General features: G+C 39.7%; 1 protein-coding gene across 3 annotated transcripts in view; it reads left to right on the top strand.

Moving 5' to 3' along the window:
- HLCS (holocarboxylase synthetase) overlaps positions 1–27,906 on the top strand; it is a 196,701-nt gene that overhangs the window by 55,181 nt on the left and 113,614 nt on the right. For all 3 annotated transcript variants that reach the window (XM_082840106.1, XM_082840108.1, XM_082840107.1), the window contains exon 6: positions 296–567. In XM_082840106.1, the coding sequence (XP_082696232.1) occupies positions 296–567 (272 nt within the window). The remainder of the gene's footprint in view (positions 1–295; positions 568–27,906) is intronic.

Here is a 27,906-nt window from a genome sequence, read left to right on the forward strand (position 1 = left end):
AACTCTAGAACTGGAGAGGACTTTTGAGAATTTAGGATATAGTTAGTGTAGGATAGAAATGTACTTATTTCCCTGGATCTTGGTTTCTGAATAGTTTATTTTTATAATATAGGTATATTTAGTTACTTATTGTCTATTGTATAATAGTTTATATGTTCAGACTATGTTAATCTAGCTTTTATTGGTCATGAATTAGGACGTTCTTATATTACCAAAATGGCATTTTAAGGAAAAGCTACCATCATCTAACATAATGCCAAATTATGACCTTTCCATTTCTTTCTTTATGACACAGGAAATCCGGGATCCTCTTATGCAGTGGCTGGGGAAACATGTGGATGCTGAAGGAGTAATAAAATCCAGCAAGCTCTCCCTTAAATTCGTTTCATCCTACACGTCTGAAATAGAAATCACCCCATCTGCTATACCTGTGGTGACTGACATAGAGACCTTCTCATCAGAAAATTTTAACTTTGAGATCTACCAACAAAATTTGCAGACAAAGAAACTTGGAAAAGTAATTCTGTTTGCTGAAGTGACAACCACCACAATGAATCTTCTGGACGGGTAAGTTCTGGCCAGGCTGGCTTCTCTACCTGCTTGGAGGAATCCAGTTATGTTGATCGTTCTCTCTAACCAGTGCTGGGTGAGAGGGATAGAGATTTAGAACGATAACTCTTAATAAAGCACTAGCAAGATGGGAGTACCCTGTCCTAGAGGAGTTAAAATGCAGGAAAAGAAATTAAAGTTCTTTGGTCAAAGATTTGTGTTTTAAAGAATGGGGTATTTTTGTGCTTTGTGACTCTCTTCCTTTAATCTGGCCTTTCAGAATGTCTTTGGAAAAAAGAACATTAGGAAAAAAGATGTTTAGCAGGTGGCACGGGTGTTCATGTTACCGCTTTACATTTGTGTTGTTATAATCAGTGTTAAGATGTTATAACCAGTTTAAGATGTTTTGCAGGAGCATTAGGATAGCAAATTTGAATGACATGTAAGCTGTGTTAAATTAAATAAATTAGAGCTTTGTACTTTGAAAACCTGTTTTGGTATGTTCCTATCCAATGCATTTTTAAAGCACTCTGTAATCCCATTTGGATGTTCAAGATTTACTCTTATTGCAACTTTTCCTTTTTATTCCTTCTGTTTCATGGACTTTGATTAAAGGTTTAAAAATGGAAAACAGATGAAAGGAATTTTTAAACTCCAAATTAGTCAGTATTAGGTAATACTCTTATGTTGAGATAGATAGTTTAAAAAGGAGGGTTATAGAGGGAGTGACTAAGAAAAGCATCTTCCTTCAACATGGGACTAATATTTAAGGAATGTAAGACTCCACCCCCCAGCCCCCCATTTAGTTTCTAGACACTTTCACCTGCGGGACTGCACAATTAGACAGATACGTAGTTCAACATATGGAACGTGTGGAAGTATTTTGGCTTTTCTTCTTAACAATAATTTCTGGATTTGCTAGTATGTTGATATAAACTGATGAGATCATTTTAGGATTTCATGACTGTCATACTCACAGTCATGGAAATGGCAATTTTAGTGTACGTATAGGATGTAGGAAAAGCATTAATATTATGGGGGAATTAGCAGAGTGAGGAGGTGAAGTAAGAAGGGGAATGTGAGCAATGGTAATGAACAGTTCTTGTTGCCCGAGTTGTTTCGTGTTGTCATAGGTACTTCTTTTTTTTCTTTCAGTGTTCCCATCCTCTCCTGCCTCTACTCCCCTCCCCCTGCCAATCCCTTGAATCCCTGTAGAGAAGAAAACACCTGTATTTGTATGGAGCAGTTATTACTTGCTTGTACAAATTCTGTGATAATCTTTTGTTACTGCAGTGAACTATATTATATCGAAAAGGTGACCCATTATAATCATATTTTCCAAATAAAAAATGAGACACAATATTTAACAAAAGGTTTTGGGGGGTGAAATTCAGATGGAAAAACGTTGGCACTTCCAGACCATTTTGGCTGTTTTTGTGGACAACAGTGAAGAATATTTTGTGTTGGGGAAATCTTGAAACTTTGAGATTATTGCTGTTGAGTTTGGGCAGTGTATTACCAAGAGGGCTGTGAGTGCCTTGCTAGGGTGGGTAGACCAAGGCTCCTGTGTAATCATATGGTTAGGTTTCCTTATACCCCGGTGAGGCTGTGTTGTAGGATGGAAAAGAAATGCCGTGTAAATAAGTTTTATTACGCTTGAATATCTGTAAGTTCAGTTTTGATATTGAACTTTTTTTGAAAAATGAAAATTCCACCTTAAGCAACTTGGGTCTGTAAAAGTGTGCTTGAGCTCGACAATAGTGGAGTCGGGAAACTTCTGTAGGGTTAAAGCTTGTTATTTTTACAAAAGAGAAACATTTCAGCTTTTCCAAAGAGCATTTAGGAATCTTTGTTTCTTTTCTTGTCTAGTCTCCAGAGTGTGGATGGTAAAATGGCTTTGATGATTACTGATGAAGCTCTGCTTCGCACAGAGCAGATGTTGAATAAGCAGTCGTCTTTCACCATGACTTATCATAGATGTCCTCTTCCACTGCACACGTGGGTTCCTTCCTAACACTAAGAGACAGGTACTCACTGCAGCCTACTGAGTCAGCGAGGCTGGTGAGAGGTTCCTGGGCGGCTGTAGCCTTTTTTTACAAGGAACTTGAAGAGGTCACCTTGGTGTCAAAAAGCTCCCAGAATTATCCACAAAGGGGTCATGAGATAGGTAAATGAAACATATTGATTATTATTTTCTAAGAGGAAGAGTGAAGACATTTCTACAGCTAACATTATATTTGATCCTATAAATGAGCTACTCTTATGGAAACAGTATATTGTTGTGGTTATAACAACAATAATAGTAGCTAATAGGTATTGAAAGCTTTTATCTTCCATACACTGCTTTTATGTACTTTATATGTATCGACTAATTTCATACATCACACCAGTGTGTAGAATGCTAGGTAACAGAATTTATTGTATGTGGAATTGTTCCTGTTTCTGACAAACACTGACATTTTGTTTTCAGAGCTTTTCCCTATAATGATACAGCTTCTAACAGACGAGTGCTCTACCTCCCAAGCTACCGAAGGCCAGGCCTCGATTGAATGCTTTGCTGCTGCATGACAGTGTTGATTAGCGGTGAACCTGTGAGACCCATGTCCTTGCCAGCTGCCCCCGCCCAGACCCCCTCTGCATTGTTAGGCCTGTTTCTTGTGATGAGCACAAGATCTAAGCCCTAGCACATCCCATTCAGGTACCAATTTCTAGGTCAGTTGGGGTTAGGTTCAGCTGTGTGAGACAGTGATCCCCCCAATTAAAGTGGCTTAAATAGGATCGAAGTTTTTTACTGTATATGAGATGGACTGAGATGGACAGCCTAGGGCTGAGTGTGGCTCACAGTGTCCAGGACCCAGTTGAGTTGCTCTGTCACTCTCAGCAAGTGGTCCAAGAGGCGACCCACTCATTTATATTCCCTCTCATTGTAGCCGGTAAGCAGAAGGAGAGGGGATAGTAGCGTGTGCCCCCATTCTTTTTTTTTAATATTTTTAAAAAATTTATTTATTTTTTATTTATTTTTGGCCACATTGGGTCTTCGTTGCTGCACATGGGCTTTCTCTGGTTGTGGCCAGCGCAGGCTACTCTTCGTTGTGGAGCGCTGGCTTCTCACTGCAGTGGCTTCTCTTGTTGTGGAGCACGGGCTCTAGGCACGGGCTTCAGTAGTTGTAGCACGCAGGCTCAGTAGTTGTGGCTCGTGGGCTCTAGAGCACAGGCTCAGTAGTTGTGGCCCACGGGCTTAGTTGCTCCGCTGCATGTGGGATCTTCCCGGACCAGGGCTCGAACCCGTGTCCCCTGCATTGGCAGGCAGATTCTTAACCACTTTGCCACCAGGGAAACCCACCCCCATTCTTTATGGACTCTTTCAGAAGTTGCTCATGATATTTTTGTTTATATCCCAGGGCTAGAACCTAGTCACATGACCATATTAACCTACAAAGAAGGCTAAGAAATAACTGTGGTCTTTATACTTGGCACCCATGAATCCACTGGATATTAGGGTTCTGTTACCAAGGAGGAGGGGAGGTAGGTAGTAGAGGACGCTTAGAAGTCTTTGAAACAAGCATGTACTTTCTGTGTGTTGGACTCCTAAAAAAATAGCAGGAGGCCTTTAGGTAGCATATACATTATGATGGCCCCAATGCTTGCAAAATTTGAAATCATAGGTGGAAATAATTATTTGACAGGTAACTCTGGTTTTATTTCACTGCTTGTTCAGTGCCATTACAGGTATTTTTCTTGTGTTATTATAAATCCAGGAGGATTTGGAAATTTTTCTTTTAACAGGTTATTGGAGGATATATTTTCTTCTTTGACCACAAACCCAGCTTAAGCTCCTGTGGCACTGAGGTGGCACTGAAAGCTTTCCTTTGACCTTTGGATAAGGGAGCGCGCTGGTCTTGAAGCCATGAACCACCACTACCATCACCTCCTGCTCCACCCTGTGAATTTTAAAGCTATGTTAGTGGTTCTGTGGAGGGGAAAGAGCTCTGGTGGGGAGGAGTGGCGGAGGGAAGTACGGGAGTTGCTTGCCGATTACGTCAAGGTACTGTGGACTCCCCCTCCAAAAATAAAGCGCGAAAACCATGTGAATGAGTGATGTTTCCTCGCTAGTCTGACTTGGCTGTGCCACCCAACCAAGTCTGGTTGGAAGAGGTAATTTTACCCTGTATCCCGCATCCCAGTCCTTTTTTCTGACACATATTTCTGACCATGAAATGCATTTTCTACTCTGTTGTCAGGGTAACACCTTTTGGATGAAATGCTGGTTTTGATTGACTTAGGCGGTCTTTCTTTTTTTTCCTCCTGTGTTATTTCCTGGTAGGTTTCCCTCTGACCAGTTAGCTCAGCTGGTTGGTAGAGACCCAGGGGTATGGGTTTAGTACACTGTCTGGACCAGTGAACTTTACTGTGTTCCATGGTCAGTCCTATAGCTACAGACCCAGGAAGCCATTTGAAACTGTGAGCTGTTGTTGGTGGGGCCTTCCAGACAAGGGGGTGTGGATGGGCCACTGCTCATCCCTCGTCACTCCTGGACAAGCACCTCCAGGTGCCCCCTCTGCCCTGGTTTGGTCAGGAGTGCTGCACATCTTGTTCAATCTCCTGATGAGTGATGATTGGCCCTCATCTGTGGGGAAGGCGGGAAGGGGGAAAGCTAGACCTTGGAGCACTGGGTTTAGGGTAACTGAGTCATTGTGACAGTTGTGGAATCGTCTTTTATTTGACTGATAGTATCTTTTTTTTTTCTCGGTATACGGGCCTCTCACTGTTGTGGCCTCTCCCGTTGCGGAGCACAGGCTCCGGATGCGCAGGCTCAGCGGCCATGGCTTACGGGCCCAGCTGCTCCATGGCATGTGGGATCTTCCCGGACCGGGGCACGAACCCGTGTCCCCTGCATTGGCAGGCGGACTCTCAACCACTGCGCCACCAGGGAAGCCTGATAGTATCTTTTTTGACGACTTGCACCAAGCCTCTGTTGGGTATGGAAATGACTTATGTGTGAAGCCACAGTGTGTGGTGAGCCAGATGAACACAAACTTGTTTATACTGATTCCCTTTGCATACTTGTACATCCCGACTGAACTGGCCACGGATGGGCTACTTTTTATTTGTAAAGAGTAACTTAGATTCCTTTATTACGGAAGTTTATCTTCTAACCATTGTTTTAAGTCCTTTGATTTTTCAGGCTTAAGTTTGCCTTCATCATACATGGAATAAGCATTTACGGAGTGCCTGCCGTACGCCAGGCACTGTGTTAGGCACTGGAGAGAGAATGATGGGAAGTGTACTGTCCTTGCCTCACAGTGCGTTGGAAGATGCAGATCCCAGTGCACAGTGAGTTCACACAGATCTCTGCACCCTTGGTCTGAGCCTGGTAGTTCGGGCAGAAAGAGAGAAGTAGGCGCAGCAGATAACACGATGCTGGGAGAGAAGTAGACTGATCAGTGAAGTTTTGGGAGAGTTACTGTGTCAGGCATTGTCCCTAATGCCTAAAGCTCACAGTCTGGTAGGGAAATGCTGGAACTTAAGACTTTATCACCAACTATCTATGTAACCTTGACAGTCTCACCCTCCTGGGCCTTGCTTTTCTTAACTGTGAGACCTGGGCGCTAGACACACCCCAGGCCCTTTGATCAAATGATCCTGGAGTCAGAATCCTATACCCCGCCAAGCCTTTCTGGCTCTCAGTAGCCTCCAGTGCCTTTAGAGGGCTGAAATGGTTTTGTGAACTAGCTTCATGTTAGTTGAGGAAAACTTGCTTTGGAAACAGTTGACTTTCTACAAGCAAAGGGAAAGAAATGGAAACCAATTCCATAAAGTCATTAAAAATATATTAGGGGGAAATTGCACTGGGGAGAATAGCCAGCATCATTTAAGAAAGACGGTATTTTTGTTTCACAATTTGGGGCCAGTCCCAGGTTTTCACCTCTATGCATATGTGTCTAGTCAGTCCCAAACATCTCTTTCTGCCTTTCTTCCCTTCTGATTCTGCTCCCCTAACTCGCTCTACTGCGCACCCTCCTCCCCAGAAGTTGAGGCCTGAGAGGACAGAAATTGGACTGGAACTAATTTAATGGCTGAGTGACCTCACAGTAGAGAAACAGCCGGATCCTAATAGGGGTCTTTGTCTACATTTCCACCCTGGCTGGTAGCATGCCAGTCAAGAGTCAAGCTGGAGACACAGGTGGAAGCGATTAGACCTGTCATAAGGTTTGAAAAATTGATTCTGGAGGCGGAGTGAGTAGATTGAACTTGACAGTGTTGTCCTAGAGATTCTAAGGGAAAATTCTGTAGTTAAATTTGAAATCCCTTGATTATTCATTAGCTTTCCAGATGGCTTTTGTTGATGTTTTACATATTAATGCCTGTATTGTGTTATTGGTGCACTCTTAATGTGCACATAGGTAATGAGCAAAGAATAAATACATTGGTAAGTGTCCCAAATTAATGGGATGTTAGCCTAATTGTGAAATAAAGGGGTTTTAAGAAGTTGATTGCTTTGGAATAATTAGTGTGAGCTTTTTATAGGCCAATTTGGTACTTTTAAAGTGAAAATTATTGGAGAATTTTAAAGAAACCTTCATTTTAATGCTTACTTCTAAATTAAGGTTTAGAATATAACTCCAGCCTTTGACTCTAGTGGTCATGACTAAAGAGTTATGCTGGCCAGTTCTCTATCAAATGCGTTTTTTTGGTCTCAATTCAACACCTGAATAAGTTAACCTTTCACATGCCAAGCTCCTGGAATTGAATTATAAAATGGCCTATTATTTTCCTGAAATATCTCCATATTACTTTTTAGTGTTCTAGGATGTTTATTTTTACATTTTTGTAACTAATTTTTTTTAAGTAAGGCAAACATTATGATGCTTGCCGTTTTGTGATGGTTAACAGTGTGTTCTATTAAGATAGCATCTTCATTAGAATTGGACCTTCTTTCTGTCTTTCTCTCAATGTTGAACAACGTTTAACAACCTGAAAGGTCCCAAGTTTTACGGTACGGAAGAGTGAGACTGAATGTGACCATCAAGCTGATGCCATGCGAGTGATGAAACCCTTCGGGGCACTTGGAGAAGCCACCCAGCCATCGTTCTGGTTCTCCTGTGGTCTGGAACACAGTGGAAGCCCTTCCCCTGGAACCATTCTCCAAACTCCCAGCACAGTCTTTTGCATGTTCTCAGTGGTGGGTGACTGTCTTAATATTTCAAGGGTATACCAGACTTTTAGGTAAAAAATAGATCCTATGGTAGGGTATCCATTGTGGGAGGTATTTGTAGAAACTGCGTAGTTCCCCACATTCACTCATTTCACATGACTCAGGGTGAAGTATCTTGGTTTGACCTAGGGGCTTAGAGCTTAGGATGGAGTATTGCTGCCCTGGGTTGGAATCCCAGTTCCGCCTTTTACTGCATGAATAACCTTGGGCAAATCAGTAACCTTTCAAGCTTCCATTTCCTTATCTGTATGAAGTAGCTGGTAATAGTCTCAGCTTTTTAATTTTCTTTTCTTTCCAAGTTCAGTCACTCTGCTAATTTCTCTTCAGCACCAGCTATGTGCAGGACTCTGCACTAGGCCCTGGCACCCAGTGGGGATACAGTAGATGTGGGACCTTCCCTCCAGAAGCCTGCATTCCACTCCAGGATAGGGTGAGGCTGTACTGAAATACATCTGCAAAGCTCTTAGAGCATAGCTCATATTTATTGATCTCTCTTTATTATTTAAGCCTTAGATACGTTTCTTTTTTTTCTTTTTGACCTTTTTTGACCAATGCATTCTTCCAGTGGCGGTGCTGTGAGCACCCGTGAAACGAATCAGTGTCAGCTTGGCTCAAGAGCGTGATGTGCGTTTTCTTGGGGTTGAGCTTTTGTTGAAGATTTTGACAATTTTTTCTCATCATACTAGAAGCACAATGGCTCATCACTGGTTATTGTTTTGGGAAAAATGTTTTGTTTGAGTCCAGCTTTTCTTGAAAGATGAGAAAACATAGTTGACTGTCTCTGTGTTTCCCTTAAAATATGTGCAGCCAGTTCTCTCTTTTTTTTAACCAAACTTTCTCTTTATTTAGATCTTAATACTTTATCATTTTCATAGGTAACAAGTGTCAGCTCAAAAGAGCCAAAACTTCAGCAATTTGAATGTAATTATCAGTCCCATGGGTATGCCTTGTGCATTACCCATATCTTCCTCGAGAGCCCTAAACCTTTGTGTCAGTCAGAATGCATGGATTTGATATTGTTTCATTCTCTTGAATTTCCTTAAACATCTCTGATATTTATTACTCTGCAGGAGTGCTTGATTTTATATTTGATATAGTCTAAATGTCTCTGTTATAGTTAAACAGTAATAAAAGACCACAAAAGGTAATGCAAGGTAAAGCAAGGTCTGTGGCTAGAAAAGGCAGTCAATAAAGATGGTGACAGGCAAGTTTCTTTTCCTCAGTCTAGATTTATCTTAGGGAGAAAGCCAAGACTATTAACTATAGTTTAGAAGGGAGTTGAGTCTTCTGATGGGTGGGGTGTTTTCTGCTGCAGTTGTAGAGTGCAAAGGAGTTATTTCTTAGCCACAGGGCCATTTAAATGACGTTGGGGTACCCAGAGTGAGCTTCTTAGAAATATGCCTTACACTGGGCGGGCTAGCATGGGCTGCTGACAGCAGCACAGGCCTTGGCTACTGGCCTGGACGAATTTCATGACTTCTCATCTTAAAATGTATAAACTGTAGTGATGCCTATTCAGGGGTGCCACTCATGTCGCGGGGGTCAAAGGGAATAGGGAAGTGTAAAGCCTGTCGAACAGCTTCTGACATGGACTGGGTGGGTGGTCAGCAAGTGCTGGTTTAATCTCCCCTTTGCCTACCGACTAAGATAGGCGCTTTTCCCATATGGAGACTGCTGATGGCCACCTGTTTGGAAATAGCAAAAATGAAGACTGAGAATATGTTCCAAGGTTCTAATGCAGCAAGAAATGTACGACAAGAAAACAGCATTTTAAAAACTTGGTTAGATGACAATATGGCTAGACCTTGAGGACATTATGCTAAGTGAGGTCAGTCAGACAGAGGAATACAAGTACTGTATGATATCACTTATATGTGGAATCTAAAAAAGCCAAACTCATAAGAACAGAGAGTAAAGTGGTGGTTACCAGGAGCTGGAGGGTGGGGGGCTATAGAGTGGATGTTTCTTAAGGATATAGACTTGCACCGAGTAGAGATCTAACGCACAGTATAGTGGATGTAGACAACAATATTGTATTATAATCATTAAACTTCCAAGAGACCAGAACCTAATTATTCCAATCGCCAAAAAGAAATGATAATTAGGTAACATGATAGAGGTGCTAATAATTGCTACAATGGCAGTGATACTACAATATCTAAATGTGTCAAATTAACATGCACACCCTGATTTTACACAGTGTTATGTCTCAAATATATATCAATTAAAAATTAAACACTTTGCTAAACACAGAAAGAACCCCAAAACTCAGTTTATGAATTAACATTAATTTATATGTGGAAAAAAATTTAAGTATGATTAGAATTTAGTGTTCAAGATAATTCAAGTCTGCCTGCTCACTGGTATACATGTGGTGAGAAGATGGAGGCTGAGCTCTGGGTTAAAAAATGTCTCTTGGTAAAAATCTGTAAATGTGTTAGACAATCAAGCAGCTATCTCTTTGCCCCTCTTCAGCATCCCGCTCCCCTATTACCATTTCTCCCCTGACTTTGCTTTGTGATTTACTTAGAAAAACTTCTGTTTTTCTTTCAAATAAAACACTTACCTGTTTTCGAGGTGAGGGTTGATTTGCGTTCATCTGCTCCTTTAAAATCTTTTGCACACCTACCATTTGGCCAGACGTACTTGAAGCTCTGAAATACCCTTGTTTTTGCTTTTTTTGTTTTGGGTAGAAGCATGTTCTGTTTCTGCATGAGGGGTATTCCATCACGTTGAGATCCCAAACACCACATTTTTTCTGCATTGCACAGGGAGTCATTCATCATTTTCATTTTTTGTTTGGCTCTGCCACAAGAGTATTCAAATTAGTGAGAAGGAAGGTGATGAAGTCATCGCCTGGCAGGGAAGTATTTCCTTGAGATGTGGGAAGGGTAGGGGAGACAAGAGAAGGGGAAGGAATTATGGTGAGGTCTGCACCTACCTTTTTCCAGAGGTCACCTGGATGCTAATGTAGTTTTCACAGTTTAAAATTGGATAATATGAGTATATAGAATTTACTTAAAAATGAAACTACACAGTAGGGTGGCAGCGTCAACAACCCTGGAAACTTAGGCTGTAACTTTATCTCTGTCATTTTGACGCACCAGCTTTGTGACGTTGGGTGGAGCACTGAACCTCTCTGGGCCTCTGTAAAATGGGAGGGTTGTACTAGATCCATGGCTTAATTTTCTTTTCAAAGCAATAAAGCCCCTTTCAAATGAAATACCCTGCTGTGCAAATGGGGCTGGGGAGCCTAGGTTCCTCAGGGCATGGGTGTCAAGACCACTGGCCAAAGTCCTTAGAACGAACACTCAGGCCCAGCTGACTGGGGAGAGTTATATCTTTTATTTTTCTTAATAGGCATATGCTTTATTTTTTATTTCTTTAATTTTTATTGGAGTATAGTTGCTTTACAATGTTGAGTTAGTTCCTACTGTACAACAAAGTGAATTAGCTATACGGATACATATATCCCCTCTTTTTTGGATTTCCTTCCCATTTAGGTCACCACAGTGCATTGAGTAGAGTTCCTTGTGCGATACAGTAGGTTCTCATTAGTTATCTATTTTATACATAGTATCACTAGTGTATATATGTCAATCCCAATCTCCCAATTGATCCCCCTGCCCCCCCTTCCCTCTGGTATCCATTTGTTTGTTCTCTGTGTCTGGAGTTATATCTTAATGGCAGGCTGACTGGTTGGTCTTCTTATACCCTGCCTCATTCCCAAAGGATTTAAGGCAGTGGGGACTTGAGTTTATCTCTCATGAGGTAAGTTCTTAATGCTTTCTGTAGGAGTACCGTGCAGTCAAATGGATTACACCATGTTTCTTTGGTTGTTAGGTGTCACGTCAAAGTATATGTGTATTATTCATAAAACTCAGCATCATTCAGAATTTCAAGACTTCTCCAGACTAATAATTGTGGTGACTGAGTAACTGTGGTTCCCTTCTGGAACCCAGAGAAACCTGGGTGGGCTCCATACGCTTGTTAAACTAAGCAGCTTTTGTCTTGGGCGGGGGGTGATCATCCAGGTGGTTATTCAAGTGTCTCCAATTAGAGATGAGCAGCATTTGAGAGGAAAAATCTCTGCTGGGATTGCTTCCATTTCAAACACCTAGAATCTAAGAGCCAGATGACACCATGGAGTGAAGAACTCAGCTGTGATGAATGCCCCTCTGTTCACCAAAGCCCTAGGTGTGCTTGGGGAGGTGCAGTGGGTGGAGCGGCAGTGGTGGGCCTGGCAGAGGAGGAGTTGGACAGGTATGTAGTTGTCCCGGATGAGGTCTTGGCCAACATTTTAGATTTTGAAGTTTCTTGAAAGCTTGCTTGGCTCATTAATAGAGAGAGTGTAGAATCTGCCCAGGAAGGGAAGTATGGGCCACCTTTGCTTGAACGACGGTGGGGGGTCTGAGGTGGAGGATTTATACAAGCTGTGGCTTTCTCCCAGCTTTCCTGGAGTTTTAAATTTGTAATCTTTAGTGCCCATCCTACTTCTGAAAATATGTTACGGCACCTTCTCGTTTTAGAATTTAAACAAAATGAAATGTAATTTGATTTTTGACATTCTGTGTTATTTGTGGAGGTAATACAAGAAACCTGGATGTTGCCAACCAGGCTTGTGAATGTAGTATGTAGAGCTTGTCTTACAGGAAATTGGTTTTTGTTTAGAAGCTCAATTAAAATGCCCCCTGTAGTTCTTAGTTCACGTTTTGTTTGTTCCTCTGTTCCCTTGCCTTGTCTTCTCTTCTCTTCTTTTTGATGCAAAGCATAAGTACCTCCCAAGTGTTTAAGGTCCTTAGAGATCTTCTTGGAGTACTCCCTCCAGGTCCTTGTAAGATTATAGGCAGTTTCACTTTTTTACTGTGGCACCTGGAAAACTGCCACGAAACAGAAAAACATTTTCCATTATTGTCATAATTGGGATAGAATGAAGATTTGACACCAACTAAGCCCGAAATCAGACCAAGAGTGTATCACAAAACTCTTAGATCTGGGAGGTGCCTGAAAGGCCAGTCTCTCCTTCCTGCCCGAAGGCCCTCTTCGGGTATGTCTGAGCACCCTGATGGTGAGCAGATTGCTCCCATTCATTTCAGTTAATGAATATGTGTTGGTCTCTTATAACTTGAGGCAGCTCATCCCAGTCATCATAGGATAGTGCTGTCTCCCAGGAAGGGTCCTTTTAAACCCATCTTATTACAAACAAAAAGGAAATCTGGCCGTGGATCCAGATAGAGAAAACTTACATTTCTCCCAGATGATAGTTAAGATATTTGTTAATTAGTTAAGATAGTTTAAGATATTTATAGATAGCTATTATGGTCTTCCTTATTTCTATGCCATCTTTTTTCTAAGCATCTTCAGTAATAAACATTTCTTTATATCTCCATGGTGGAGGTCAAAATTTTAGGTTTGAAGGACCAGAAACCTTGATAGAAAGCCAGTCACGATGCATAAAACTACTCAAATTTATTTTTCTCAAAATATTTTTCAACTATAAAAGAATTCTTTTTCATTATAGAAAACTTAGAAATATAATAACTTATAATAAGGAGATGAAAATTATCTATAACCTCACCACCTATAAGAGATCATATTAGGACTTCCCTGGTGGCGCAGTGGTTAAGAATCCGCCTGCCAATGCAGGGGACATGGGTTCAATCCCTGGTCCGGGAAGATCCCACATGCCGCGGAGCAACTAAGCCTGTGTGCCACAACTACTGAGCCTGCTCTCTAGAGCCTGTGAGCCACAACTACTGAGCTCACGTGCCACAACTACTGAAGCCCACGTGCCTGGAGCCTGTGCTCCGCAACAGGAGAAGCCATTGCAATGAGAAGCCCGTGCACTGCCATGAAGAGTAGCCCCCGCTCGCTGCAACTAGAGAAAGCCCATGCGCAAAAATGAAGACCCAATGTAGACATAAATAAATAAATTCATTAAAAAAAGAGATCATATTAATCTTTTGCTGTATTTCATACTAGTCTTTTATCCTCCTACACACATATGTAAAATCGTGATTATATTGTATATGAAATAAGCATTTCTCATTCAATCAAATGGTTTGCTGAAAACATGTCTTTCACTGGGTGCATATAGTTTGACCGTAATTTATTTAATCAATCTCCTATGAATGCATTCCTGTTATTTCCAGTGTTTTCCTATTATAAATAATAAGCATATTTCTTTTTGAGCCAACAGTTCTGTATAAATCTTTAGTGATTCCATTACAATATTTCTTTTCTAGAAGAAAATTGGAAAATTGAACAGGATGAGGCTAATAATATTTCTTGTTATTTATAGTATTTCATTATGTTATATATAATTATTTTACATTTATTTCATCTTTGTCCACAGAGATGTTGTAATAATACCTAACATTAATATGGCATTTACTACATGGCAGGTACTGTGCATTTTTCCTATTCAGTCCTTACCAAAACCCTATGAGATACATATGTTATAGTTTCCATTTTAAGAGATGAGGGAGCTATTGCTTAGAGAATTTAAATGGCTTGGCCAGAGCCACAAAAAGTGTAAAATGGCAGAAGCAGCATTTAAAAGATTTGTCTCAAGAGCCTTAAGTCTTAGCCCCAAATACTATACCTCCAACAGATGCTGCTGAAATCCTAATATACTAGATCCCCCATACTTCTAACATCTACGTATATACTAATGGTGTTAAAAAAAGAAATCAGACTGGCTGACATGTCTAATTCTTAGTGATTTTCTAAGAAAAATTGTAAATGAGATGTACGGTGGAAAGTGCTGTAATAGGAGTCCTAAGTTCAAGTTCTTGAGCTTACTAGTGAGACCACTTACTTAACTTGGTTGTTCCTCTGTACTATTAAAATATGGGCAATAACACCTGTATGAATGAGTTGTGATCTGGATTAAATTAAATGGTATATATGAAAATGCCAGTGTAGTTCCTTACTATACTGGTGTCAATAGTAGTAATATGTGCTCAACAATACTAATTTCCGTATTTCCTTGAATTTCATCTGGTATATAGGTCATCTTTCATTAGTACAGTTTCCTTTGAAAATTAGACTGGCATGTCTCTTTTAGGTTTTGTCTAGTTTGCAATAACCCATCAAAGATTGCCATAATAAATTTAATTATATATTCCCCGTGTTCTCAGTTTCTCTGAACTTGAAAATAGAACAGTAATAATTATCCAATTTGAAGAAGAGAGAAAAAGATTGAAAAAAAATAAGCTGAGCCTCAGGAACCTGACAGAATGGGGCAGAAAAAAATATTTGAGGAAATAATGGCTAAATGATCCCCCAATTTGGTGAAAGACATTATAAATTGACAGGTTCAGGAAGTTCAGCAAACCCCAAGGAGGATAAATATGATGAAAATAGACCTATTTACATCATTAGACAAACCACTAAAGGCCAAAGATAAAGGGAACATACTGAAAGCAATCTGAGGAAAATGACACTTTACATTCAGCGGAACAATAATTTGAGTGTTCATGGATTTCTCTTTAGAAATTATGGATACCAGAAGAGAGTGGAACAATGTTTTTAAAGGGCACAAAGGAAAAAAACCCTGTCAACCCAGAGTTCTGTACCCAGCAAAAATATGCTTCAACAAAGAAGGCAAAATACATTTTCAGATAAAAGAATGCTAATACAATTTGTAATAGTGAAGATCTGCTGGAAAGAAATGCCAAAGGGCGGGCGTTCCAGACAGTGAAGGGAAATACAGCAAATGGAATGTTGTACCTTCAGGAAGGAATGAAGTGGCAAATATCTGAATAAATTTAAAATACTTTTTATACTTAATTTCTTTAAAATATATATGACTGTTTAAAGTAGAAATTATAACATCACCCTGCATAATCTTGTGTTATATTGATGTCATAATATGACAAGTCTAGCATAAAGGACAGGGAGGGGTGGTAAATGGACCTATGTAATTGCAACATTACTGCATCTAACGTGAAATAGTATAATACAGGGGTCCCCATCCCGTCTTAGGAACTGGGCTGCACAGGAGGAGGGGAGCAGCAGGCGAGCGAGCGAAGCTTCATCTGCTGCTCCCCATCGCTCACATCACCGCCCGAACCATCCCCCACCCCCGCCCCCTGTCCATGCAAAAATTGTCTTCCACGAAACCAGTCCCTGGTGCCAAAAAGGTTGGGGACCACTGGCATAATATATACTTGGCAGATACATAAATTAAGCACATATATTTTAATCTTTAGAATAACCACTAAAAACATGGCAAAGAGTTATATTTAAGAAGCCAATAGATAAATTATCCAAATAATCTAAAAGAAGGCAGCAAAAAAGAAGAAAGAAAAAGGAATAGAGAAACAAAACAATAGAAGGGAAAAAACAAAAATGTACAAAATGGTAGACCATCATTAAATGGTAATGGACTAAGTTAGAATGGATTTTAAAGGAAAAGCAAGACCTGAGTATATGTTCTCTTTAAGAAACACTTTAATTATAAAGACAGGTTAAAAGTAAAAGGATAGGAAAAGATATAGCATGCCAACACTAAGGTTATGAAGGCTGGAGTGACTTCATTAATTTCCAATAAAACAGACTTCAAGACAGAATTAGGAAAGCTAAAGAGGGATATTTCTTTTTTTTTAAATTAAACTAAATTTTTTTATACAGCAGGTTCTTATTAGTTATCTGTTTTATACATATTAGTGTATGTATGTCAGTCTCAATCTCCCAATTCATCTCTCCCCCTTCTCCCCCCCGACCGCTTTCCCCCCTTGGTGTCCATATGTTTATTCTCTACATCTGTGTCTCTCTTTCTGCCTTGCAAACCAGTTCATCTGTACCATTTTTCTAGATTACACATATATGTGTTAATATATGATTTTTGTTTTTCTCTTTCTGGCTTACTTCACTCTGTATGACAGTCTAGGTCCATCCACGTCTCTACAAATGACTGAATTTCGTTCCTTTTTATGGCTGAGTAATATTCCATCATATATATATACCACATCTTCTTTATCCATTTGTCTGTCGATGGGCATTTAGGTTACTTCCATGACCTGGCTATTGTAAATAGTGCTGCTGCAATAAACATTGGGGTGCATGTGTCTTTTTGAATTATGGTTTTCTCTGGGTATATGCCCAGGCGTGGGATTGCTGGGTCATATGGTAATTCTATTTTTAGTTTTTTAAGGAACCTCCATACTGTTCTCCATAGAGGCTGTATCAAATTACATTCCCATCAACAGTGCAAGAGGGTTCCCTTTTCTCCGCACTCTCTCCAGCATTTGTTGTTTGTAGATTTTCTGATGATGCCCATTCTAACCGGTGTGAGGTGATACCTCATGGTAGTTTTGATTTGCATTTCTCTAATAATTAGTGATGTTGAGCAGCTTTTCACGTGCTTCTTGGCCATCTGTATGTCTTCTTTGGAGAAATATCTATTTATGTCTTCTGCCCATTTTTTGATTGGGGTGTTTGTTTTTTAAATATTGAGCTGCATGAGCTGTTTATATATTTTAGAGATTAATCCTTTGTCTGTTGATTCGTTTGCAAATATTTTCTCCCATTCTGAGGGTTGTCTTTTTGTCTTGTTTATAGTTTCCTTTGCTGTGCAAAAGCTTTTAAGTTTCATTAGGTCCCATTTGTTTATGTTTGTTTTTATTTCAGCTACTCCAGGAGGTGGGTCAAAAAAGATCTTGCTGTGATTTATGTCAAAGAGTATTCTTCCTCTGTTTTCCTCTAAGAGTTTTATAGTGTCCGGTCTTATATTTAGGTCTTTAATCCATTTTGAGTTTATTTTTGTGTATGGAGTTTGGGAGTGTTCTAATTTCATTCTTTTACATTAGCTGTCCAGTTTTCCCAGTGCCACTTATTGAAAGAGGCTGTCTTTTCTCCATTGCATATCCTCTCTTCCTTGTCATAGATGAGGTGACCAAAGGTCATGGGTTTATCTCTGGGCTTTCTATCCTGTTCCATTGATCTATATATCTGTTTTTGTGCCAGTACCATATTGTCTTGATTACTGTAGCTTTGTAGTATAGTCTGAAGTCAGGGAGCCTGATTCCTGCAGCTCCTTTTTTTTTTTTTTTTTCCGTCAAGATTGCTTTGGCCATTCGGGGTCCTTTGTGTCTCCATACAAATATTAAGATTTTTTGTTCTAGTTCTGTAAAAATTGCCATTGGTAGTTTGATAGGGATTGCATTGAATCTGTAGATTGCTTTGGGTAGTATAGTCATTTTCACAATAAGGAGTCTTCCAAACCAAGAACATGGTGTATCTCTCCATCTGTTTGGTTCACCTTTGATTCTTTCATCAGTGTCTTATAGTTTTCTCACCATGCACTATAAAGAGGGATCTTTCATAATGATAAAACGGTCAAGTCATTGACTAGACATAACAGTGTGTGTTTACCTAATAAGAGCTTCAAAATACATGAAGCAAAAATTGACGGAGTTAAAAGAGAAAAATAGACAAGTCCACAGTCATAGTTGAGAAATTTAACATCACTTTTAACAGGTGATGGAACAGCTAAGCAAAAATCATGAAAGACAAAAAGGATCTGAATAACACTATCCACCACCTGCACCTAATTGATGTATAGAACACTATACCTAGTTGAATGCATGTTCTTTTCAGGTTCATATTCACCTAGGGAGACTGTGTGCTGGGACATAAAACAAGCCTCTGTAAAAATAAAGTGAAATCACATAGAGTATATTCTCTATCCACAACAGAATTAAATTAGAAATTAGTAACAAAAAGTGTATCTAGGAAGATCACAAATATTTCAAAATTAAAGAACACACATCTAAATAATCTATGGGTCAAGGAAGAAATCACAAGAGAAATTAGAAAGTATTTTGAGATTAAGGAAAATCTCAATAAATTAAGATACCATGGTCATGTATCAGAAGTTGTTAAGGTTCCAGTTTGCTTTAAATTGATTTATGAATTCAGTGCAAATTTAAGAAAAATCACAGCAGTAGTATCAGTAGAAATGTATGAACTCCTTATAAAATTTACATGTAAGAGTTCTACAATTGAAAATAACTTTGAACAAGAACAAAGTTGAAGGACTTCCCTGGTGGTGTAGTGGTTAAGAATCCGCCTGTCAATGCAGGGGATATGGGTTCAATCCCTGGTCTGAGAAGATCCCACATGCCACGGGACAACTAAGCCTGTGTGCCACAACTACTGAGCCTGCGCTCTAGAGCCCACGAGCTACAACTACTGAACCCACGTGCCACAACTACTGAAGTTCGTGCACCTAGAGCCCGTGCTCCACAACAAGAGAAGTCACTGTAGTGAGAAGCCCATGCACAGCAACGAAGAGTAGCCCCTGCTTGCTGCAACTAGAGGAAGTCCATAAGAAGCAATGAAGACCCAACACAGCCAAAAAATTGAAAAAAAAAACAAAGTTGAAGTCACATTATCTGACTTTTAAAATTTGCTGTAAATCTGTGATAAGCAAAGCTGGGTGGTATTGGCATTAATAAAAATAATAGATCAGTAGAACAGAATACCCCAGGAATAGACCTGCCCTTAATTGGCCGTTTGATTTTTGACACAGATGTCAAAGCAGTCCAATGGAGAATGGAAAGTCTTTTCAAGAAACAGTGCTGGCATAAGTAGATATAAGCTCATATAGGAAAATAAATGAGTCTTGATCCCTACCTTACATCATACATGAAAATTGGCTTGAGATGGATCATAGACCTTAATACAAAGCAAAAATTATAAAGCTTGTAAAGGAAAATAGAAATCTTCATGACCTGGGAGTGGTCAGGCGTTTCAAACATTGGTTAGAGAATGCAGTAACCATAGAAGAAAAAAATTGACAAATTAGTCTTCACAAAAATGAAAATATTCTGCTCATCAGAAGATACTGATTAAAAATGAATAGACAAGTCACACTGGGAGATAATATTTTCAAAACATATATCTTACAAAATCTGATATATATAATATATAAAGAACTTCTGCAACTCAATAATAAAATGACAAACAGCCCAATTAAAATATTTCAACAACACTTCACAAAATAAGAATGCCAGCAGCCAAATAAGCACATGAAAAGATCCTCGACATTTTCTGTCTTCAGAAAAATGCAAATTAAAATCACGAGATATGCATACCCACCAGAGTAGCTAAGAATGAAAAGATTAACCACACCAAATAATGGCAAGGCTGTGGAATAACTCAGAATTCCCAAACATCACATCACTGGTGAGAATGTAAAATGGTATGACCACTTTGACGAAACGGTATGTCAGTTTGTTTTCTAAAAGCAAACATGTACTTTTTCTTCTGACCCAACAGTTCTACTCCTAGTTATTTGCTCAAATGAAAATATGTGTCTACACAAAGACTTGTACATCATTATTCATAGCAGCTTTATTTGTAATAGCTAAAAATCTGGAAACAACCCAAAAGTCCATCAACAGATGAATGGATAGGATACACTGTAGCAGATTCATACAATTGAATACCACTACACAACAAAAAAGAACAGACTACTGATACGTGCATCAACTTGCACGAATTTCAGAAGTTTTATGCGTAGTAAAGGAACCCTTCCACAAAATAGTACCTGCTGTGTGTCTGTGTGTTATGAAGTCCTAGAACAGGCAAGTTTAATACCTCGTGGGAGGAAATCAGGAGAGTGATTGTCTCTGGCGGGGTAGGGGTGGAAATCAACTGGGAAAAGCCCTGGGCAGCCCCGTGAGTGATGGTAGTGTTTCTTATTTTACCAAAACTGGTAAAACAGGTGTAGACATTTGTCAAACCCCAGCAGATCTTATAATAAACACCACTCCAGGTAAATTTTATATAAAAACTAAAATATAGAGCTCTAGTTCAATGCTGGCTTAAGTATCAACAGGGAATATCTGCAGTTCATGTTGAAATGCATAAAGTAATAAGTGGGTGGATAGAATATTAATGGTAGAATCTAGCTGATGTGTATATGAGCGTTGACTCTAAAATTTCATCCTTGCTATAATGTATCAGTATTTTTCAAATTTTTAATTTCAGTGTAGTCGATTTACAATGTCGTGTTAGTTTCTGCTCTACAGTAAAGTGAATCAACTATACATATACATATATCCACTCTTCTAAATTCCATTCCCATATAGGTCATTACAGAGCACATAATAGAGTTCCCTGTGCTATACGGTAGGTTCTTATTAGTTATCTTTTATATACAGTAGCATGTATGTGTCAATCTAGGCTCCCAATTTATCATCCCCCCCTTCCCTCTTGGTAACCATAAGTTTGTTTTCTACATCTGTGACTCAATTTCTGTTTTGTAAATAGGTTCACTTGTACCATTTCTTTAGATTCCACATGTAAGCGATATCATACGATATTTGTCTTTCTCTGACTTTCTTCACTCAGTATGACAATCTCTAGGTCCATCCATGTTGCTGCAGATGGCATTATTAATATTCCACGGTATATATATACGACATGGTTTTTTTTAACTTTTTATTTTATATTGGACTATAGTTGATTAACAATGTTGTGTTAGTTTCGGGTGTACAGCAAAGTGATTTCAGTTATACATGTCTCCATTCTTTTTCAAATTATTTTCCCATTTAGGTTTTTACATAATATTGAGCAGATTCCCTGTGCTGTACAGTAGGTCGTGGTTGGTTATGCATTTTAAATATAGCAGTGTGTACATGTCTATCCCAAACTCCCTAACTCTCCCCCCCACCCATCCCCCTGGTAACCGTAAATTCCTCGTCTAAATCTGTGAGTCTGTTTTGTAAATAAGTTCATTTGTATCCTTTTTTTAAAAAAGATTCTGCATATAAGTGATATCATACGATATTTCTCCTTCTTTGTCTGACTTACCTCACTCAGTATGACAATTTCTAGGTCCATCCATGTTGCTGCAAATGGCATTATTTCATTCTTTTTAATAGCTGGGTAATATTCCATTGTATATATGTACCACATCTTCTTTATCCATTCCTCCGTCGATGGACATTTAGGTTGCTTCCATGTCCTGGCTATTGTAAATAGTGCTGCAGTGAAATTGGGGTATATGTATCCTTTCGAATTATGGTTTTCTCCAGATATATGCCCAGGAGTGGGATTGCTGGATCATATGGTAGCTCTATTTTTAGTTTTTTAAGGAACCTCCATACTGTTCTCCATAGCTGCTGTACCAATTTACATTCCCACCAACAGTGTAGGAGGGTTCCCCTTTCTCCACACCCTCTCCAGGGTAGATTTTTTTTTTTATTGGAGTATAATTGCTTTACGATATTGTGTTATTTTCTGCTATACAATGAAGTGAATCAGCTATATGTGATAAGTAAATCAGGATACCTATATCCTCTCCCTCTTGGACCCCTCCCCGCCCCCATCCCACCCATCTAGGTCATCGCAGAGCACCAAGCTGAGCTTCCTGTGCTTTATAGCATGTTTCCACTAGCTATCTATTTTACACATGGTAGTGTATATATGTCAATCCTGATCTCCCAGTTCGTCCCACCCTCCCCTTCCCTCCTGTGTCCACATATCTGTTCTCTATGTCTGCGTCTCTATTCCTGCCCTGGAAGTAGGTTCATTTGTACCATGTTTCTGGATTCCACATATATGCGTTAATATACGATATTTGTTTTACTCTTTCTGGCTTACTTCACTCTGCATGACAGGCTTTAGGTCCATCCACATCTCTACAAATGACCCCATTTCATTCCTTTTCATGGCTGAGTAATAGTCCATTGTGTATATGTGCCACATCTTCTTTACCCATTCATCTGTGGTTGGACGTTTAGGTTTCTGATGATGGCTATTGTGATTGGTGTGAGGTGATACCTCATTGTAGTTTTTTTTTTTCTTAATTTTTTAATGGGCTATAGGAGATGTGTTGGGAACTCATTGTAGTTTTGATGTGTATTTCTCTAATAATTAGTGTTGTTGAACATCTTTTCATGTGCCTCTTGGCCATCTGTATGTCTTCTTTGGAGAAATGTCTGTTCAGATCTTCTGCCCGTTTTTTAAAAAAATAAATTTATTGTTTGTTTATTTTTGGCTGGATTGGGGCTTCGTTGCTGAGCGGGGGCTATTCTTCGTTGCAGTGCTCAGGCTCTCATTGTGGTGGCTTCTCTTTGTTGCAGAGCTCAGGCTCTAGGCACGCAGCTTCAGTAGTTTTGGCACGCTGGCTCAGCAGTATGGCTCGTGGACTTTAGAGCACAGGCTCAGTAGTTGTGGTGCTCGGGCTTACTTGCTCCCCGGCATGTGGGATCTTCCTGGACCAGGGCTCGAATCCGTGTCCCCTGCACTGGCAGGCGGATTCTTAACCACTGCACCACCAGCGCAGTCCCTTTTGCCCATTTTTTGATTGGGTTTTTTTTTTGATATTCAGCTGCATGAGCTGTTATCAATATTTTTATAAGTAAATTACTGTGGAAGATTTTTAAAAACATCCATGATAGTATATTTAAAATGAATTTAAATTCATAAAAACTGGGTTTATGTAACCTCTTGGTATCCCCAATTGTATGTCAAGCCCGCCTCATAAAAGGAAATATGTTTTCCTACATTCATACATTTTTCTTTGTCTTCTTTCTTCTACTTAAATCCACAAAAATTTCCCCCTTGAACAAAATAGCTTAAGGTATATGAAATGTATGCAATTAAAATTGAAGTGTTACTTTTTGTGACTAGCTGGATTATTTACTCCTTTGGTATTGGGTATTCTCAGTACTAAAATGTAAAACAAAAATCACAGTCTGTATTCTCATTTTCTGAAATCCCAGTGGTCTAATTTCTTTCTGTTTATGTCCCTAGTGAAAATATTTTAAAAATCTTAATTTGTCTGCACATGAAGTTTTCATTTCTCACACCTCCTATCACCCAGCCTGCTGTCATGGCCGTTCCGAGTGTGTGCGGAATAGGCGGCTCCCTGCTGAGCACGCTGGGAGTCTCAGGCTTGCCGTCAAGTGTTTGACTTCCTGTTAAACAGGGAAGATATAATTAGCTGTGTTCTCATTATTTAAAATATTCTCATTAATGTATATTCTGATGTAAGTTTACTCCATAATTGCTCAAAAGATACTCTCCAAGGCTCTAGGCAGGGGTGGGGTGGGCGGGGTCGGTGCCAGTTTCTCTCCCTAAGATGCTATTTTCCAGACCATTCTGCCCGGCTCGTTTAAAACCGTCGTAGTGAGCCCGTGAGGAGTTAGCTTTCTTCTCTTAGTGTTTGGATTTTAGTCTTCTTTATCTCTAGCTCGTAATTTTATTGAAAAGTCTTCTTGTTATCCAGTCATTAAGATATTTTCCCCAACGTGATGTTTTGTCCTAAGCCCCTCTTTAAGATTTTCCGCTTATTTTTAGGGATACTTTCAGCTATGATTCCTTAACAGTGACCTCTCGTATGGGAACTGAGGTAAAAACCCTCATATCTCCAAATTTACCAATAACTGATGGAATGGTAACATAGGCAGTAATGCAGTTTCTTTCTACTTGCTGATAATCTAGTTTTAAAACTAATAGTTAATTATTATCTGGGTAGCTATTTTAAGAAATGGGAAGGGAAAGCTTGCTCATAGGTGAAAATCACTGCTAATGATAACTAATAAAAATAATGAGTTAATAGCTGCTAACCATTGGAGAGTAACTATTGCATTTGCTAAGTCTGTGTATGGTGCCCAGTGATAAGAACTTTCTGTATATTAGCTTTTACCCTTCCCCACGCCCCTCTGTGGTAATAAGGACCCTGATGTGCATCCAGGGAGGCTCAGCGATCCAGGTGCTGGCTCCTGGCGGCCGCGGGTTTTGAGTGCCGGCCCGTGGTGGCCAGAGGCTGTGCTCCTTACTGCAGTACTGGCGAGGAAAACAAAAGCCGCCAGATCTTGCCACTGACCCAGTCTTTCAGTATCAATTTCTGGCGTCTCTTAAATGAAAAACACACATGCTTCATTGTGGAATTACTTTTAAAATTGTGGCAGACAACTTTTATTCTTCAGATTCTGTGCAATTTGAGCATGTCATGAATAGGGTTCACAGGTTTTCTTTAAAGGTGGTTGTCCGCTGTCCTATTCTTGTTGCACTCCTGAAAGATTCCAAAACAGCAGTCTAGGGATAACCCGGAAGTTAAGTTCCCTTATTGTTCATAAAATGATCCTAGCTGGGATGACCTCCTTCCTTTTTTAAAAAAATAAAGGCATTGGATTTGATCCCTGGGGTACTGCTGAAGTTCTGAGAGCTGTGGTTTTTACTCGGGTGATATAAACACAAGATTAAGGGTGTCAGCAAGTTTAAAGTGAAGGATTCACAAAATGAGGATATGGTGTATCAGAGAGCAACGTTCTCATCGGCTGGATAATTTCATAGGACTAAGTGAGTCTGGTAAATATGAGAATTATTGAAGGTAGAATTTTGTTTCCTCTGAGTTTTATGAAACTTCTTAAGCATGTCTTATGTTCTCATATTGCTTTTTTTTAAATCAAAGGACATTTTGGAAATACAAAATGCAGTTAGTGTGGGTAATCCTTAGGAAAGAAATAAGATTGAAAATGAAAATTTCTTTTCTGGCATATAATGAGATGGCTGAAAGAAACTCATGTAAAATTCATTATTTTTCCCTTAATAAATTGACTCAGATCATTAAAAAAAAAAAGTTGTAATTTTCCCCTTAGAACATTCCAGCTGAGGCTTGAATCCAAGGAGTTAGAGCTCAGGTACAACCTATACAGTTTCTCGATTTTCCACAGGAAGAAACTGCAGCTCAGAGAGAGGAAGCACTGCTCCAAAACTCACCACTCTCAGGAGGCAGAAGGGGGCACCCTTGGTTCTTCACCCCAACTGCTGCCTAGTCTAGTGCTCTCCTGGCCTGTGGGGTGGGCTGCCCCTGGGTTCTGGAGGTCCTGAAGTGGAGGTACACTGTCAAGGCTCACGTGGTAGCCTGGGGGAAGAACACATGTACAGGACACACTCCTTCAAGACAAAGTTCTCTGGTTGCACCAGCCAGTTGTTTTGTATCCCTGTGAAGGTGTGGGTGGCAGGCAAACAATGTTTTTTATTTATTTATTTGGTTGTGTGGGGTCTTAGTTGCGGCTCGCTGTCTCATTATTTGAGGGATGCGAACTCTTAGTTGCGGCACGCAAACTCCTAGTTGTGGCATGCATGTGGAATCTAGTTCCCTGACCAGGGATCGAACCCGGGTCCCCTGCATTGGGCGTGTGCAGTCTTATCCACTGCGCCACCAGGGAAGTTCCAAACAATGTTTTCTTGATGCTTTTTCTCCACTATAATTTTTACTTTGGTCATCATTTATTTCTACTTTGTGGAAGGATGTATTTCCTGGAATTAAATTAGAATCAAAATACGAGCTCAATGCAAAATTTAGAAGAAAACTGGAATTGGTACTTAAAATCATAAAATCCTATACAGATCTACCTCGACTTATGATGGGGTTATACATCCTGATAAACCCACTGTAAGCTGAAAGTGTCATTAAATCGAAAATGCAGTTAATACACCTAACCTACCAAACATCCTAGCTTACCCTAGCCTACCTTCACTGTGCTCAGAAAACTTACATTAGCCTACCACTGGGCAAAATCATCTAACGCAAAGCCTATTTTATAATAAAGTGTTGAATTTCTCATGTAATTTGTTGAATACTGATAGTGTAAAAAAGAATGGTTGTCTGGGTACAGAATGGTTCTACGTGTCTTGACTGTTTACCCTCATGATCGTGCGGGTGACAGGGAGCTGTGGTTTATTGCTGCTTCCCAGTATCACAAGAGAATATTGTACTGCATATTGCTGGCCTGGGAAAGGATAAAATTTCAAAATCTGAAGTGTGGCTTCTACTGAGTGCATATTGCTTTTGCACCATTGTAAAGTCAAAACAATTGTAAGTTGGACGAACCATCCTAAGTCGGGGACCATCTATAGATTGTTATCAGTTATACAAGTAACACGTGAATATTTTTTGCTTTCATAAAATTAAAAATTACAGCTAATATTAACATTCACCCCAGTTCTATTTGTCTCCTTTACCTCCACCCTCCCATTCCTCATTCCCACCTCTGTAATCACTGTTGGGAGGTTGATTTGTTTTTTTCTAGGACTTTTAAATATAATATTATTTAAAGATACCTTACTGTATCTTTTTTTCTACATTGGGATAAAAGATTAAGTTGCTAAATAGCAAGAGACCAAATAATAACTTGGCTTTAAGAGAAAAGCATTCAGTTCTACATCATGTGACAGTCCAGGATAAGTAGTCTAGGTCTTGGGCTGCAGTGTTCCATGAGGTCATTTGAGGTCCCAGGCTGACAGTGGCTTGGCATCTTTAACATGTTGCTTCCTAGGTTAGTCTGGTCATTGCTATTCCAGCTGGCAAGGACAACAGGGTGGAAAGAGTGGGCCAGAGATTTTCTCCTTAACAGGTGCGGGTGCAGTGGTACAGTCTCACCTTACGTTGTCAGAAGCATGCGTCCAGCCAGCCCACCTAAGAGGAGGAGGGCGAGGAGATGCATGACATAGCCAAGAAGGGGAGAGCAGATCTGGGTGGGCTGCTGTCTGTCTTTGCTACTGCATTTTTCTGTCATTCAGCTGTGCATCTCGGAGACTTCCTGTTACCGCAAATTGATATAGTTCATTCCTTTTAACAACTGCATAATATCCCACAGCAGGAGCATACCACTCTATTTAGCAATTTCCTTCTTAATGGATAGCTAACTGGTTTCCACCGTTTGCTCCTAGAATCAGTATTGTAAATGCCTATGTGGCACACTGCTCACTGCGGACATGCGCAGTGTTTCTCTTCTATGGGAAATGGGTCATCACGGATGTGTCTTTAGTTTGGATAGCCTTTGTTAAACTACCTGCCAACCTAGCGGATATACCCAACTTCACTTGGGGTTTGAGAGAACCTGTTTCCCTACAATGGCTGGGGGGCTGATTCTTGCATCTTAATTTGACGGTAAGGGAGAGTAACCACCACCACCATCGCCCCCCCCCAAAAAAAAAAAGAGAAACGAAGAATGAAACATTATAATGTAAGTTCTTTGGAGAAATGTGTATTACTGAGTACATTCATTAGAGCAGAACACTTTTTAAAAAAAACTACTCAAGTTCTTGGCTTTGTTTTATAGCCAGCATCTAATACTACTTTATTTCTACTTAGTTACCCAATTGAGTAA

Source organism: Leucopleurus acutus, assembly GCF_964270905.1.
Source record: "Leucopleurus acutus genome assembly, chromosome: 5".
Taxonomy (NCBI): domain Eukaryota; kingdom Metazoa; phylum Chordata; class Mammalia; order Artiodactyla; family Delphinidae; genus Leucopleurus; species Leucopleurus acutus.